The sequence below is a fragment of the Rhincodon typus genome, chromosome 7 (genome assembly GCF_021869965.1).
Source record: "Rhincodon typus isolate 14 chromosome 7, sRhiTyp1.1, whole genome shotgun sequence".
NCBI classification, from domain to species: Eukaryota; Metazoa; Chordata; class Chondrichthyes; order Orectolobiformes; family Rhincodontidae; genus Rhincodon; species Rhincodon typus.
The window spans coordinates 40,162,026-40,179,382 of record NC_063338.1 but is presented as its reverse complement, the minus strand read 5'-3'; the positions used below and the strand labels follow the sequence as shown (position 1 = coordinate 40,179,382).

Here is a 17,357-nt window from a genome sequence, read left to right as displayed (position 1 = left end):
GTCTCCTTTCTTTATTATTGTGGACGGATTTAACTTTTTAATGAAGCTAGGAGGTTCTAGAAGTCAAAATGTCATAAATGTCAGTATAAATTTAAAAGATAACCAAAAGCAATTCAAACTAACAGTCAAATACAAATAATTATCAACAATGCATTTACACTCAAAATTTACAAGCTTGATGCAACTGATTAATACTCAACTGTAGGTCTGCGAATGGTAAAGAAAACATAATTTCTTTTTTCACATGCTTTCAACATTTCTTATTGCTGCCTCTATGAAAAATAGCCAATTTAATTCTTTGGGGTTGGAGAAGTCTAGACTATGAAAGTTCTTAAAATTGTCATATTTATCATTTTATCATACAAACCAATTTGAATTGAGGGGCATTTTTTACATGTCTTTGAACGGAGAACAAATTCTCCACCACTCCACAATGCTTCACCTGACAGTGACTATCACAATACAGTCCACTTTAGAGTAAACTGTGGAGTTTCAAAATTGGGAACATCAAGTTCGATTCTCAGCTCAGATTTACTGGTCTGGATAATAGATGCTGGATAATTGGCATGCTCCCTCTCCATAGCTGGCAATGTAAAATCATACCACTGCAGCTGATCAATTGTTAAGAAAACAAATCGATGGTGTTGACCTTTTCACCTAGCTAGACTTGCAAAACAATTTTACGTGAAACAGAATTGGTAAAAACTGTAAAACAATATTAAAAATTCACACCTTTCACAAACAACTCTGCAGAACAGGCAACTGTACCAACATCGTTGCTCACTTGGCAGGTGTAACTACCCGCATCAGATATTTTAGCTGAGACCAACTCTAGAAAATATGTTGAGCCTTCACTCCAAATGGAATATGCCACACCGTGCATCAATTCCCTGTCCCCTTTGAGCCATTTTGTAGATAATGGTGTGGTTCCTTTCACTACACTCCTAAACTGTACAGTAGAACCAAGTACAACATCCCGTGATGTTATTTTATCGACAAAGCTTGGAGGCTCTAAAATTCACACGGGAAAAAACACATTTAATTAACTCATGTATAGACAAACCATAAGACATGATCAGGTTGAAGACAATGTTATAGAAAAATGCTAACATGTTCTTCAAAACTTTATGAATTAAAAAACTGAAGATAGACATATTTAATAAGTATATTTAGACTACTGTAGAAAGAATTTAAAAATTACTTAGCTGAGCAAAGTAATATTCATTGATGAGAAGGAAATATAACAAATGTTCACACCTTTTACACTTAAGAAAGCACTACATTCATCCTTTCCTGCCGAATTTGCTGCTCTACAAGAGTATCTTCCACCATCTGAAACGTCTAACTCAAAGACCTCCAAAGACAGCATGTTGTCTTGAAATACCATTTTGTATTTGTTACTGGCTGATATTTCATTGCCATCTTTATACCACGAGATGTCCATTGGAATAGAACCAGCAATTTTGCACTCCATTTGTACAAAAGATCCTAAAGTACTGCTGGTTTCCTTTAATTTTCTTGTAAACAATGGAGCAATTATTTGTTCTGTCCAGTGCAAGGGAGAAAAGATATTAATTCAAAAATTTGTTCATTATTTTAAAATTTGTGACAATATTTGTTTTGTTTTAAATATTGATTAATGGAGATTAAAGCCATCAACACAAATTAATCACTGACCTAACACTGTCAAAGAAATACTGCAGCTGTCAGATCCAAATTCATTCTGGACTTTCACAGTATAGTCAGCAGTGTCATCCATTTCAGCAGACCGAATTTTTAGACTTGCCACTTTATTTGCAAAACTCATTTTATATTTTCCAACTGATTCCAGTTGCTCTCCATTTTTGAACCATGCAACACTTAATTCTGGTGTACCGGCTACAGTACACTCCAAAATTGCTGGGTTTCCTGCAGTCACTGTGAATTGCTCAGTTTTTTCTATGATTTTTGCAGGTTCTGTGGGAATAATTAGAACAGTTACATCAGAACTGTATAATCTTGATTGCTATTTCATAATTGATTTTGTGGTGCGGGCTGTACAGCTTGGTGACTCAGAATTGGGTTCAATTCCAGCCACAACTTCTACAATGAACATGTCTCCCATCTACTTTCCATATCGCTCCATGTGAAATGACTTGTGACAGTCTCAACTCAGCTCACAAGGAGTTGTCGTTCATGTTGTAAAACTGTCGCCAACTGAGCATTATATGAACAATCTCATTCAGAAAAGCCATAAAATGGATGGTGATAGATACTGAAAGACCTCACATGGACAGAGTGGAAATCTCATCTGACAATTTATCAGAGGTGTATTTTAAGACATAATTGAGAAACCATGTCCTGCAGTAAACAGGGTCATATTTGGAATTCCTAACAATGACTGCTCCACATGGAAAATGATCTCTGGAAAATGATCCACTACTAGAGTTTTAAAAAATGTGGGCAGATTTTCAAAGAAACCTATATATAAAAAAAAACAGGACTAGACAGGGTAATGCAGGAAACATGCTCCCAATGACCAGGCAGCCCAGAACCAGGGGTCACAGTCTGATAACATGCGGTTGGCCATTTAGCACTGAGACAAGGAGAAATGTCCTCACTCAGAGAGTGGTGAGCCTGTTGAATTATCTGCCACAGAAAGCAGTTGAGGCCAAAGCGTTGAATGTTTTCAAGAAGGAGTTAGACGTAGTTCTTATGGCTAAAGGGATAAAAGGGTGTGGAGACAAAGCAGAATTGAGGTAGTAAATTGGATCTTCAGCCATGATCATATTGAATGGCTGATCAGGATTGAAGGCCTGAATGTCATACTCCTGCCCCTTTTTTCTATGTTTCTACGTTTATTTCCCCTCAACAATTCTAAATTTCCTAATTTTGACAATCATGGAATTAATTTTTAAAAAATGAAAACAATTTCATGTGAAAAAGTAAATGTCATGAAACTCAGAATTTTGGACAATGTTGTGCTTATTATTTGGTACTAACCCATTACGACCAATGTAGCAGCACATTTCGCAGTTCCTGCATCATTCTTTGCCTGACAAACATAATTTCCACTGTGATTTTCTTCAACTTTAATAATCTGTAATGTGGCAACGTTGCTTTCTAAGGACATTTTTACATTATCATCTTCTTTGATATTTTTGCCATCTTTTTTCCAGCTTGTAGTTATTGGAACTGAGCCTTTTACAAGACATTGAAACATGGCAGAATTTCCAGAAAATACTGTTGCATTTTCTATTGTTTGTATGAAGGTTGGTCTCTCTAGTTTAATGTAAAAGAGAATATATAACCTGTTATAATTTATACTACATAGTCAATGTTTAATTTTTAAAAATATTGTGATTCAAGATGTTGATTAATAATGTACAGGAACATAACAATGAAGAGGTACTACACAACATCCAGGTAAAAGTACTTGGGAGAACTGGATTGTGACTGACCTTTCAAACTGACTGTCGAACTGCAGGAGCAACTCCCGACATCATTTTTTACTGTACATGTGTATTCACCAATGTCTGAGCTATCGGATGTTAGAATGCAAAGACTGGCTAAAGAAATATCGGAGATTATTTTGTACTTTTTACTGCGTCGAATTTGTTTATTGTCTTTATACCACATAACTTCAAAGGGACTTGAACCGGCCACTTCACATTCAAGAGTGACATCAGTAGATTTTACTACCTCAACTGGTTCAAGCTTCTTCGTAAATGTAGGAGGTTCTAAAGAATAAACACATAACATGATTTACAAGTCACTGTCCCTAAAATTTGCGACACCCAACCATACTAACTGACATTAGAACTATTAAAGTGATGTTCTTTTGAATGTCTGATTATAAATTCAGAGAGACAAACTAATACAGAAATAGGGTCATTGAATTGTACAGCACGGAAACAGACCCTTCAGTCCAACTCGTCCATGCCGATCAGATATCCTAAATTAATCTAGTCCCATTTGCCAGCATTTGGTCCATATCCCTCTAAACCCTTCTTATTCATATACCCATCCAGATGCCTTTTAAATGTTGTAAATGTACCAGCTCTGCACAAATTCTTCTGGCAGTTCATTCCATACATGCACCACCCTCTGCGTGAAAAAGTTGTCAGCTAGGTCCCTTTTAAATCTTATCCCTCTCGCCTTAAACCTATGCCGTCTGGTTTTGCAGTCCCCTACCCTGGGAAAAAGACCTTGGGTATTCACCCTATCCATGCCCTTCATGATTTTTTAAACCTCTAAAAGGTCACCGCTCAGTCTCTGATGCTCCAGGGAAAATAGCCCCAGCCTATTCAGCCTCTCCCTATTGCTCAGATTCTCCAACCCATCAATATCCTTATAAATCTTTTCTGAACCCTTTCAAGTTTAAAATCTTTCCTATAGCAGGGAGACCAGAATTGAACAGAGTATTGCAAAAGTGGCCTAACCAATGTCCTGTACAGTCACAACATGACCTCCCAGGTTCTATACTCAATGCACTGACCAATAAAGGCAAGCATACCAAACGCCTTCTTCACTATCCTATCTATCTGTGACTTCACTTTCAAGGAACTATGAACCTGTATCCCAAGATCTCTTTGTTCAGTAACACTCCCCAGGATGCTACTATTGAGTATATACATCCTGCCCTGATTTGTCTAATCAAAACGCAACACCTCACATTTATCCAAATTAAACTCCATCAGACACTCCTTGGCCCATCTGATCAAGGTCCAGTTGTACTCTGAGATAACCTTCTTCGCTGTCCACTACACCTCCAATTATGTTGTCATCTGCAAACTTACTAACCATACGTCTATGTTCACATCCAAATCATTTATATAAATGATAAAAAGCAGTGGACCCAGCACCAATTCTTACACACACCTCTGGGCACAGGCCTCCAATCCGAAAAGCAACCCCTCACCACCACCCTCTGTCTGCTGCCTTCAAGCTAATTTTGTATCCAAAAGGATAGCTCTTCCTGGTTTCCATGTGATCTAACTTTGCTAACCAGTTTACCATGCAGAACCTTGTCGAACACCTTGCTAACAAGCAAATGGGACAAAAAGCTCAATAAATTTACGTCAAAAGTATTTTTATTTCACTCTAACTTTTTAAGGCACCAACAGTCCTCAACCAATGCCCGGATATATGTGAGGCTAATATATCAAAAAAACTTAGAAGGGAAGATTTAACTATTCCCCATCACATTAAAGGTGAAGACTTTCATTTCGTGTTCTATTGCTGATGTTTACCCATGTTAATACCATTGAACTTAGCAATGGGTAAGGCTTCCAGTGAACCTCAGCTGAAACTTCACCAATAAATGCATATCAGCGCATTGTGCAGCTGAGGCGTGTTCAAATTGCGTCCAACAGCTAAATATCTGGGCATCTCCAATGAAAATGTCTGCATGATTTGCATTTGCCAGCTTCCCACATGGAATTAATTTTTACTCCACAACTGAAAGGAAGCCATTAGCTATGCCATGTAAGTGATGGCTTGCAGAAGGAGTCTATAATTACACAAAAAAAAACTTGCAACACTCTCAGGAAGAACAATTAATGACCAACAGAAAAAGTAACTAGAAACTTTCACAGACCTTTAACTGTAACCTTCATCTCGCATGATTTGCTGCCAGCTTCGTTTTGTGCTTTACAAGAATAAATCCCATCGTCTTCGAGGCTTATATTAGCAATTTCAAGGTTTGCCACAGAATCAACAAATGACATTCTGTATTTCTGATTAGCACTAATCTCCTGATAATTCTTGAACCAAGAGATTTTGATTTCAGGTGTTCCAGTTACTTTGCACTCAAAATTTGCTGTCTCTCCCTTTTTAAATATTGCTGCAGGATCTAACTTCTTAACAAAATATGGAGGTTCTGGAGATTAAAACATAGTAAACTTCATTACAAATAGAAAGTCCAAGTAGGAAAAGATACAGCATCATGGTGGGGCTCATCGCTAGAAAGGCAGTGGTGACATCGCTTTACACTCTCCTCACTATTCCCCCTGACCTGCCTTAGTACCACTCAGGTACTCGACTGTAGTTGGAGTCCGGATGGTCCTTAGAAAGAATTTCTGACCTGTAAGAGCCAACAACCAACCAGCGGATGGTTGCTCTTCAGTATTGGCTGAACTACAGGGAGCGGTGGCCTCTGCTAGTGCTGCGGGAGGCCAAGGCAGAGGATTATGGGTACAGTACCCAGGAACAAGGTAGAATTAGAATGGGGTTTACTGTCACGTGCACTTAAGTACAGAAGTGTAATGAAAAGCATACAAAATCGTCATTCCCGGCGCCATCTTAGGTACAAAGGTACCTGGGTACAAAATCTTTGGTGCAAAATAGAAAAACAAAGAAATAAGTTAAAAGTTCGACATTATGTGGGGAAGGTTCACAGTGGCCTCCCTGTCTAGTTCAACCAAGATGGGACAGCTGTTAGTATCTAGCCTAGGCATGAGTATTACTTTTTTGCGAGACCATTCAAGGATAGTATCTTTTTTGGGACACCCTCACCCCAAACCCCAGACTCCCAACGGACCAGAAGATACCTGCTCAGATTTATCGTCTGAGTTTTTCACATTTTATGGTATCTGCCCATTGCTGGTTGCATACCAACGGTGGCAGATTGGGGCCCTTTGGCCAATTAAGGGCCTCAATTGGCTTCTGGGTAGGAAGGTTGTCCTCTGGCCTTTTCACATAAGGCAATTGTGATAAGAAACACAGGCAACTACATCTCCAACACTTTCCTGATCAATTGAACAGGCATTTCAACCTCCCAGATAGCTTCTGAGCTGTATGTGGAGGGATAAAATTCTTTCCAATGTCACTCATGCAAGATACAAAAAAGCAAAGGAAGACAAGCCAAAGTAAAATAGTTCTCGAGAAGAAAATGGAGTAAGCATTGTTACAAATGTAAAATGCCGGGACAAACAGATACACTACAGAAAGGAATAATGAAACACCTATTAGTATGAAGGAATAAAAGAAGACAACACATTACTGACATGAAAAATAACCAGAGAAAAATAGCTTTGCAAACTTGCAAAGTTTGCAAACTTGAAGAAGACAGAATTTTCCAACAGTAGTCCACAATGGTTCAATAAATGAACCAAAAATACACACCTTTGACAAATAGTCTTGCTGTACAAGTAGCAGTGCCAACCTTGTTGCTGACTTCACAAGTATAGTCACCCAAATCAGAGACTTTAGCTGAAAACAACTCAAGTAAACTTGTTGAACCTTCACTTAAAATGGAACAGTCAGCTCCAGACATCAGCTCCCTGCCATCCTTCAGCCATTTTATAGACAGTGGAGCGGTTCCTTTCACAACACTTCTAAACTGTACTGTGGATCCAGGCAGAGCTTCCTGAGCTACAGGCTTTTCCACAAAACTTGGTGGCTCTATAATTCATATGAGGAAAAAGAATATTACAATTGGAACCCTATAACACTTGATTTACGTTGAACAAGGTCAATTAAAAACAAAATCACAGATTTACCATGAACTGCATAACAAATTTTAACTATTTATTTTGGGCTGGATCTTCTCTCCTGGGCAGGAAACAAAAGTCATGACTGTTTCCAGGTCCCAAACCCATCCCCTTTCTCCTTTCTAAGGACACAATCACTCAGTGAGATTTTTCACTGGGACTTTGCCTTAATTTGCATGGAGAAAGGTTTTCTGTTCAATTAAGGGCAGTGGGCAGGCTGTAGAAGTTGGCAGGCCATTCACAGGTGTTTCTGCTTGAACAGAGTAGCCAACTGCATCAGATAGTACGCTGCAACCTGTGGGCACATTCTTACCAATTTTGCTTAAATGTTTAAATAAGAAGAAATTACAGTTGCCAGACAACCACTGTAGGAGAGGTTGGTGTAGGGGGAAGAAACTCCTGTGCAAAGCACAGTGAACCAAAAGGATTTTTGCAACTGTAACTGAGAGTTACATTCATAGCTGAGACAAGCTTTGTGATTCCAGACTTCATTAATTTGATTTGAATTAATTGAATCCCCAGAGCATTTGCATGGACCACTGGATTATTAGTCCAATAACAGCACGACACCCCTTGTAGGGCATTATGCAAAACTTTGAAGCTTAATTAGTGGAGGAAAATGCAGAAGCTATAATAGAAACTTGAAGTAGAATAAGTTTATCTTTCACACCTGTTATTTTTAGGATACCACTGCATTCAGTACTTCCTGCTGAATTGGTTGCTTTGCAAATGTAGTTCCCATGATCAGAAAACTCTAGTTTATTAACTTCCAAAGTTGTTGCGTTATCTTGAGATAATATGTTGTACTTTGCACCAGAAGTTATTATTTTGAAATCTTTATACCAAATAAAGCTCATTGGAAGTGAACCAGAAGCTTTGCATTCCATTTGTACAAAAGATCCCAAAACAGCATCCAGTTTCCGTAATTTTTTTGTAAATATTGGAGGTATTTGTTGATCTGTTCAAGATAAAGTGATGAATGAAGAACCAGTCAACTACAAGTATTTCTAAATGAATAAAATCCACTGTTCATAAGAAGATACATTGAATTAAACAGAAAAGATTCAGATTTATTAGGAAGTAGACTCTCTGCGACACCCAAGATAAAACTTCTTTTAAACATTGGTAAAAAGAAATTGAAGTTTTTGTTTCGCCCTCACTTCATAAGTGCAAGATAATAAGCTTTGACTTCATGTTTCATTTTAACAATGTTTATACTCTGTACAACCAGGTCAACTATTTTCATGACATAGTAGGAACTGTCGATGCTGGAGAATCTGAGATAACAAGGTGTAGAGCTGGATGAACACAGCAGGCCAAGCAGCATCAGAGGAGCAGGAAAGCTGATGTTTTGGGTCGAGATCCTTCTTTCTGAATTTCTGTAGAGTTTTCCAGCTCTACACCTTGTTATCTCAACTATTTTCATGTTTAGCAAAAAGTACTTTAAAACCTATTTTAAAAGTCTCTGCATGGATTTGCTTACTTTCGTTAAGACTGGAAATTTGTAATAATAAAACCCTTTATTTACATTTATGGTTGTGATCAGGATTCTGATCTTATAAGCAAAGTTTTCAAATGATCCCAGCAATTTAACTTAGTGAATTCTAAATGTAAATAAACACTAACCTAATACAGTCAATGAAGCTTTGCAGATGCTGGTTCCAAATTCATTCTTGACCTCAAAAGTATACTCAGCAGTATCATCATTAGAAACAGAAGGAATCTTTAGGCTGATCACATTATTTTCAAAGCTGAGTTTGTATTTCCTGCTTGGTACCATTTCATTACCATCCTTCAAACATTTAACTTTTAGCTCTGGTGTACCAGCTACGGTACATTCCAGGTTTGCTGGATTTCCTGCAGTCACACTGAGTGACTGTGCTTGTTCTATGATTTTTGCTGGTTCTATGAAGGAAAAAAAAAATCCATTCAATATCTTACAGCTATGAATCTCATTTTCAGTTGGTGATAACAAAGAATCCGAATTGATTGTAATTGGCAACGACCTTGAAGTGGATGGTACTATTGAGTTAATGTCCTACTGACCTGCTACCAACAACGTAGCAGAACACTTCTCAGTTCCTGCCTCATTCTTGATATGACATGTATATTTCCCAGCATGATTTTCTCCAACAGTACTTATTTGAAGAGTAGCAATATTATTCTCAAAAGGCAGTGAGATATTACCATCTTCTTTGACATCATCTTTGTCTTTCATCCAAGTTACATAAATAGGCTTTGAGCCTTTGACTACACATTGGAACACAACAGAATTCCCTGACAACGTTGTTACACTTTCAATCTTCTTTACAAATCCTGGGGGTTCTAGTTTAAAACAAATGGTTACATAAATATATTTCACAACTTTTAGTTGTCATCTTAAAAATGCTTCAATGTAAAAGGATGTTTCGCTAATGAGTTGAGCAATGCATTCTCCAATAAACATTTGAAGTGCTACTATAAAGTTCAGAAAAAAAAAATTCTTACATTAAGCCATAACTAACCTTTCAGACTGACTGTAGAACTGCAGGAGCAACTGCCAACATCATTTTTTATTGTACATGTATATTCACCAACATCAGGAGTATCAGACTTTAGAATGGTAAGACTGGCTAAAGAATTTTCAAAGATTATTTTGCATTTTTTGCCACGTCGAATTGGCTTATTATCCTTATACCATGTAACTTCAAAGGGAGCTGTACCAGTCACCTCACATTCAAGAGTTACATCATCACTTTTAACTACGTCAACAGGTTCAAGTTTCTTTATAAATGTGGGAGGTTCTGAGGAGTAAAGTGAACAATGTGGTTTAGGAAACAATCAAAAACTAATGAGTTAAATCTCTTTTAGGATATTATAATACACACCTTTAACTTGAACCAAAAAGTTGCAGCTATTACCACCAACTTCATTCTGTGCTTCACAGGAATATTCCCCACTGTCTTCCACACTTGCATCAGTAATCTCAAGCACAGCCACTGTGTTTTGAAACGATGTCCTGTATTTGTCACTGGTTCTAATCTCTGTGTTATTTTTGTACCACGTAACTGTGATTTCAGGTGTACCAGTTATTTTGCACTCAAAACGTGCAAATTCTCCTTGCTTCAGGGCTGCTGAAGGAGCTGGCTTCTTAACAAAACTTGGAGGTTCTGATAAAGTTAAATGTAATGCAGCTGAATTTTGGAATTTCCAAGTAAATTTACGACTGTTATACTATTGATTAATACGCAACAGAAAAATGATCTTCAGATAAAACTTACTTTTTTTTAGGAAGAAAATTAGGGAGGGTAGACTATACTATTAAAAATGCTTTCTAAGACTTAATTTGCAACAAGATTGACAAGAATTGCAAACCTTTGATGAAAACTTCTGCAGTGCTTGTGACTGATCCAGCTTTATTGCTGAGATGGCAGCTGTAAACACCAGCATCGGAAATTTTCGCTGAGTTTAGCTCAAAGTAGTGTGTTGTTTCTTCATTCCAAATGGAGCATCTTGGACTAGGCCTCAGTTCCCTGTTATCTTTGAACCACTTGACAATCAGTGGAAGAGTTCCTTTCACAACACTCTTAAACTGCATTGTAGCACCAAGTACAATTGCTTGGGATACTGGTTCTTGGACAAAGCTTGGTGGCTCTAAAAGTTGTTAAAGAAAATGTCATTCAGTTAGGTCAGATAGGTTAAAAACAAAACTAAAAATTCTAAGATTAGTTACATTATCCCATCATTTTAGTACTATCATATGTTAAAATATTTTAAGTAGCGAAAATTCAGTTAATTTATTTAGATATTTTACCATTGTGGAAGAAAAGAGAAAATGCTACAGCTGGAAAACCAGCATTTTATGCATCTTAATATAAAGTTGTTTGGAGTAACAGGATCTTCCAACCTTTTACTGTTAAGAATCCACTGCATTCGCTGACTCCCGCAGTATTTGTTGCTTTGCACGAATAATTTCCACCATCTGTGAGTTCAAGTTCTTTGATCTCCAAAAGTGCTGTATTTTCTTCAAATGATATTTTGTATTTGGGGCCAGTAAATATCTCTTTGTTATCTTTATACCAAACAATGTCGATTGGTAGGGAACCAGATACTTTGCACTCCATGTGCATCAATGTCCCCAAGATGCCATCCATTTTCTTTAAACTTCTTGAAAATGATGGAGCAATTATACGATCTATTCAACATAGAATAACAAAATAGACTATCAGCTATCAGCTACAATATCAAAGGGACATTTTAACCACTTCAACCGGTAGAAATGAGATGATAATGGAGTTCATAAGAGGTGGCGGACCACACAGACTGGTCCATCTCCAGCAAATCTTTCCACGACCTTCTGCAGGGTGCACACCAGAATCAAGTATGCAAGCCGTGAGTATGTGCACATTGTGATTTTATGATTTTCTTAGAAATCTAATCCAATTTTATGGGATATCATACAGGATATGCACTGTGCATACTCTGCTCCATTACATCTCATGGCGCAGCTGATGACCATTGAAAAACTAGCGTAAAACGTTTTTCTGTAAAATCGCGAGTGCTCTGCTGGGTTCCGCAAGAACAATATGTGTGACATTACAAGCTCGGACTCAGTACCACCCACCCTTGTTTTCATTACCTCCTTATCTTACTGAATGCATCAGTCAATAGACCTCTCAAAACTGTGCTAGTCCTCAGCCAGCAAGGTGAAGAAGGACACTGTTCAGGCATATAGTCTAGCAATTCAAATGGATCACGGCCATGCCTCCCGTCTGAGCAGTTAGACAGACCACTGGCACTATCAATAGAGCCCCCCAATCATTAAAATTCACCCTGAAAGTTTTGGCATATTTTACTTACAGACACTATTATTCAACTAGTTACTGAAGGCATGAAGAAAATTATTACATAATCTTAAAAGAATATGAAGATGTTACCAAGGTGCTCTCTTTAACCAACTGCATACATTTAGAAGACAACAGGAAGACACAAAAACATATGTTTTCGGTGCTTTTAAAATATAATCTTTTCAGTTCAGCTCTTCCATCTAAGCTTCATTTTTGAGATATGCTTCAAAAAGTTTCAACACAAGAATAAAGAAAACCAACCTAGTACTGTCAACGTAGTTTTGCAGCTGCTTTGTCCAAATTCATTTTGAACTTCAAAAACATATTCGCCACTGTCCTCTTTAGTAACAGACAGAACCCTTAGGATTGCCGCCTTGTTCACAAAAGTCATTTTATACTTCCTGCTGGATGTCAATTCAGTTTCATTCTTGAGCCATCTTACTTTCAGTTCTGGAGTACCAGCAACAACACATTCTAAGATGGCTGCAGCTCCTGAAGTGACACTTAATGACTGTGGCTTCTCTATGATTTGTGCAGGTTCTGCAAGAAAAACCATTCTTCCTCAATCGATGGAAGTGAAAGACATTGTTTGCATATTTGGCACTTCATGGAAATTCACAAACATCGCATGTCTCATACTAACCTGTTACTGACAAAGTAGCAAAACATTTCTCTGTTCCTGCATCATTTATGGCCTGGCATGTGTACTTCCCACTGTCACTTGCTCCAACAGAAGCAATTTGCAGTGTAGCAATATTGTTCTCAAAAGATATTTTAATATGGTCATCTTCTCTGATTTCATCTTTGTCCTTCATCCATGTAACAAGTATTGGAGACGATCCTTGTATTTGGCTGGTAAAACTGGCTGCACTTTGCGATAATATTGTAATGTTTTCAATCTTTTTCACAAAGGAAGGAGGTTCTGATTTAAAGTTAAGAATTTTGTGAATTAGATATAAAATCACACTCTCGGTATTTATTCAAGCTAAAACAATAAAGTCAAGAATGAACTGCAAGATGGAATTATTGAAAATGTCTAAAGAATAAATAATTTTGTTGAATAACTGACCTTTTAATCTAACTCCAGTAACACAAGAACAACTTCCCACATCATTTGTTACTTCACACTTGTATTCACCAACGTCTGAGTTATCAGCTTTTTGAACAGAAAGACTAAATAAAGATTTTCCAATGAACATCTTGAACTTTATACTTGCTCGAATCTGCTTATTATCTTTATACCAAGTGACGTCAAGTGGGCCAGTACCATCCACTTCACATTCAAGATTGATATCATTGCCTTTTACTACCTCAACAGGTTCGAGTTTCTTTCTAACTGAAGGAGGCTCTAAAAGAAAATAAATCAAAACAATTTAGAAACTCATCACACTGGAAAGATTTGAGAAAACAAATTGTCGGATTTGAGTTGAACATGTGGTTTGCGGCTACACACCTTTAATTGCAACTATGACATTGCAAATATCAAAACCAGCTTCATTCTCTGCTCTGCAAGTGTAATGTCCACTGTCTTCCACACTGGCATCAATCAATTCAAAGAATGACACTGAGTCAACAAATGACATCCTGATTTTGTCGCTTGGGTGAATGACACTTTCTTTCTTATACCAGGTAACTTTGATTTCAGGCGTGCCAGTTACTGTACACTCAAGACGTACTGAACCTCCTTTTTGTAATGACATGGTCCGCTCTGGTTTCTTAATGAACTGTGCAGGCTCTATAAAATGAAAATGTATTGAACTGAATAAAAAGAAAACTGAAAGGTTTTATGTGCACACAGTGAAGATAATGAATATGATGAATAAGAACTCATGATGACTGGCATGATCTCCTATTAATCACAAATATGCTCTAACAAAAGTTACCTGCTTTTGATTTCCAACTGACCTTTTAAAGAGCATAAGATGCAATTTTTAAAACAATTGTATAATTTTCCTAGGAAGATCACACCTTTTCAAATCATAACCAATAACAATATTCTATACTATTGATATCTTGGAAAATTCATGTACATTTAAATATGTGGGCACTTTCTTTTTAACAGAGTAAAGACGAACCCAAAAACTCAAATTTGAATAAGTCTCATTTAAAAATAAAGCGAGCTTATTAAGTTATAGTTTATATATTCTGCATTTCATTTAAAGGGAAGGTAGGTGCTAGGGATGTAGTCAAATTGGCACTTGTGTGTGCCTCCTACTTGCAAAACAGTTCTGAAGAAGTCAAACTGGTCTCAAAACATTAACTCTATTTGTTTTTTCACAGATGCTGCCGGACCTGCTGAGTTTTTCCAGCATTCTCTGTAAAAACCAAAAGAATTGTGGATGCTGTAAATCAGGAACAAAAACAGAAGTTGCTGGAAAAGCTCAGGAAGGGCCACCAGACCCGAAACGTTAACTCTGATTTTCTCTTCACAGATGCTGCCAGACCTGCTGAGCTTTTCCAGCAACTTCTGTTTTTGTTCCAGCATTCTCTGTGTTTGTTTCCAACTGTAATTAGCTAAAATAGTCTGAATATTGCTTCATAATCCTCACTCTTAATATTCTATTTCGTTGCTACACTAATTACCTTAAACATTCAGTATTGATCCTGCCTAACCATATAGCACATTCACCTCTTGGAATTATGGATCATGAAGTTTGACGCCGCATAGAAAATTCTGTTATAGTGAAGCAAACTCTACTCTTCATTTTTGAAAAGTATTTGTTTGGCATGGGCATTGCTAACCTGGCCAACATTAATTATCTTTCCCCAATTTGCTTTGAGAAGGTGAGCTGCTTTCTTAAACTGCTGCAGTCGTTGAGCTGTTGGGACACCCACAGTGCTGCTAGAGAGGAATTTCCAGGATTTTGACCCAGCGACAGTGGAGGAACAGTAGATCCAAGTCAGAATTGCATGTGGCTTTGAGGGGAACATGCAAAGGTGGTGTTCCTATGCATCTTTTGCCCTTGTCCTTCTAGGAGTTACAGGTTGTGGCTTAGAAAGTGCTGATTGAGGAGTCTTGGTGAATTTCTTCATTGCACCTTGTGGATGTAAGATGTTGCACCTACTGATCATTGGTGGTGAAGCAAGTGAATGCTGAAAATTACAGATAGGGTGCCAATCAAAGGGGCTGCTTTTCCTGGATAGTGTAATAAGCAAAGATAATTAAATCTATGATTCATCGACTAATATAGGAATAGCAAAGAGAATCTTTTTAAAACCTGGAGACCGGTGAAATTTAAACAGGAGGAACTAGCTGGAAAAAGAGCTGTAAATGGAAATTGATTCCTGAGATTTTACACATTGTATATGGCTCGCTTGTCTTCATGGGGCTACAATAATCCTGTTTTATATATACATATATGAATATATATAAATTCCCAATTAAAATAAATTATTGTAGCCAACTCTCACGTCATGACCATAAAATAGAACTTTGGAAACAACAACATTCCATTTCTAATTGCATTAAGAGAAATAAGATGAATGTAGTAGTAAAAGTGTTGAAGGAATATTCAGATTGTCAATGGGGAAAAATAATGAAACAATTAATATAAAGATGAATTTACAAAAATGAAGCTAGGAGAATGTATATGCCATCAAAGAAAGACATACTGTAAAATAAGGCTCAGTATACAATGTTTCATAGAAATGCTATCAAGAAAATCCCCACCTTTGACAAAAAGAGTAGCAGAACATGATTCTGTGCCAACTTCATTTCTGACTTGACAAGTATAGTCACCAGTATCAGATACTTTTGCTGAATGTATTTGTAGCAAACTTGATGAGCCTTCTTTTGAAATGTTATATAAATTACTTGATGTCAACTCCTTACTGTCCTTGAACCATTTTATTGTCATTGGAGATGTTCCACTCATAACACTTCTAAATTGTACTTTGGAACCAGGCACAACATCCTGGGACAATGGTTTCACAGTGAAAGATGGAGGCTCTGAAATTACCAGAGGAAAACTGCAGTTGTTATGGCAAGAAAACAAAAGGAGAAGAAGCGTCTTTGAAAAGATATGGCAAGACAAGAGTCCATCAATAACTCTAAGTATAACTTATGATATTCTCCGAATGTTTGTCAATATAACAAATTAAGATGGATAAAATTAATGCTTGTGATGGCTAAAAAAAACTAGATTAACTGGTTAATTAGCATAACAATTAAGATATTTAAGACAACATTTCCAACCTTTCACTGTCAAGACACCACTACTTTGATCAGTTCCTGCCGCATTTATTGCTCTGCAAACGTAAGTTCCACCATCTGCCATCTCTAACTGATGAATCTCCAACTGTGCGGTGTTATCATGATAAGAGAATTTGTATTTTTCGTTAGCGATTATCTCTTGGTTATCCTTATACCATAACACACTCATTGGAAGAGAGCCAGCAATCTTGCATTCCATCTTAACAAAAGATGTTTTCATGCCATCCATATTTTTCAAGTTTCTTTTGAATGATGGTGGAACTATGCGATCTGTCCAACACATAGTGGGAAAGAAAAAGCTATAATCTTGTGCAAGATATTTACATTTTATTTTTTAGTATTGCAGTAAATGCAATAAAATGGAAGAACAAGGGTACCAACCCAATATTGTAACAGAAGCTTTGCAACTGCTGCTTCCAACATCATTCGCAACCTCACAAGTATATTCACCGCTATCCTCCTTCTCAGTAGTCCGGATCTTTAAACTTGTCACTTTATTAGTAACACTGATTTTATATTTTCTACCAGTCACCAGCTCCGTGCCATCCTTAAACCATCTTGCTTTAATTTCTGGTGTTCCTGTAAAACTGCAGTCCAATGTTGCTGGCTCTCCTACAGTTACACTAATAGATTCTGCTTTCTCAATAATATTTGCAGGTTCTGTGACAGAAAAAGAATGTTAGAATAGAAGAAGAAAATAAATAATAAGAATAGGCCATTTTGGCTCTTGTAATTTTCTTTCCCTATGCCAAGCTATTGAATCTTTCACACAAATGTACATATAATTGCACAGCGTGCCTTCCAAAAACTATACCATTTATAAATACAATTTTCAAGTCCTGGAAA

General features: G+C 37.1%; 1 protein-coding gene across 1 annotated transcript in view; it reads right to left on the bottom strand.

Moving 5' to 3' along the window:
• Nucleotides 1-17,357, bottom strand: part of ttn.2 (titin, tandem duplicate 2) — a 308,270-nt gene that overhangs the window by 197,573 nt on the left and 93,340 nt on the right. The window contains exons 53-73 of the mRNA XM_048599205.1: nt 16,893-17,171; nt 16,494-16,781; nt 15,969-16,247; nt 13,752-14,033; nt 13,368-13,646; nt 12,942-13,220; nt 12,560-12,838; nt 11,359-11,646; nt 10,827-11,105; nt 10,340-10,621; nt 9,977-10,255; nt 9,519-9,797; nt 9,099-9,377; nt 8,143-8,430; nt 7,105-7,383; nt 5,579-5,860; nt 3,441-3,719; nt 2,983-3,261; nt 1,678-1,956; nt 1,258-1,545; nt 733-1,011 (exon numbers count right to left, since the gene is read on the bottom strand). Of these exons, the coding sequence (XP_048455162.1) occupies nt 733-1,011; nt 1,258-1,545; nt 1,678-1,956; nt 2,983-3,261; nt 3,441-3,719; nt 5,579-5,860; nt 7,105-7,383; nt 8,143-8,430; nt 9,099-9,377; nt 9,519-9,797; nt 9,977-10,255; nt 10,340-10,621; nt 10,827-11,105; nt 11,359-11,646; nt 12,560-12,838; nt 12,942-13,220; nt 13,368-13,646; nt 13,752-14,033; nt 15,969-16,247; nt 16,494-16,781; nt 16,893-17,171 (5,904 nt within the window). The remainder of the gene's footprint in view (nt 1-732; nt 1,012-1,257; nt 1,546-1,677; nt 1,957-2,982; nt 3,262-3,440; nt 3,720-5,578; nt 5,861-7,104; nt 7,384-8,142; nt 8,431-9,098; nt 9,378-9,518; nt 9,798-9,976; nt 10,256-10,339; nt 10,622-10,826; nt 11,106-11,358; nt 11,647-12,559; nt 12,839-12,941; nt 13,221-13,367; nt 13,647-13,751; nt 14,034-15,968; nt 16,248-16,493; nt 16,782-16,892; nt 17,172-17,357) is intronic.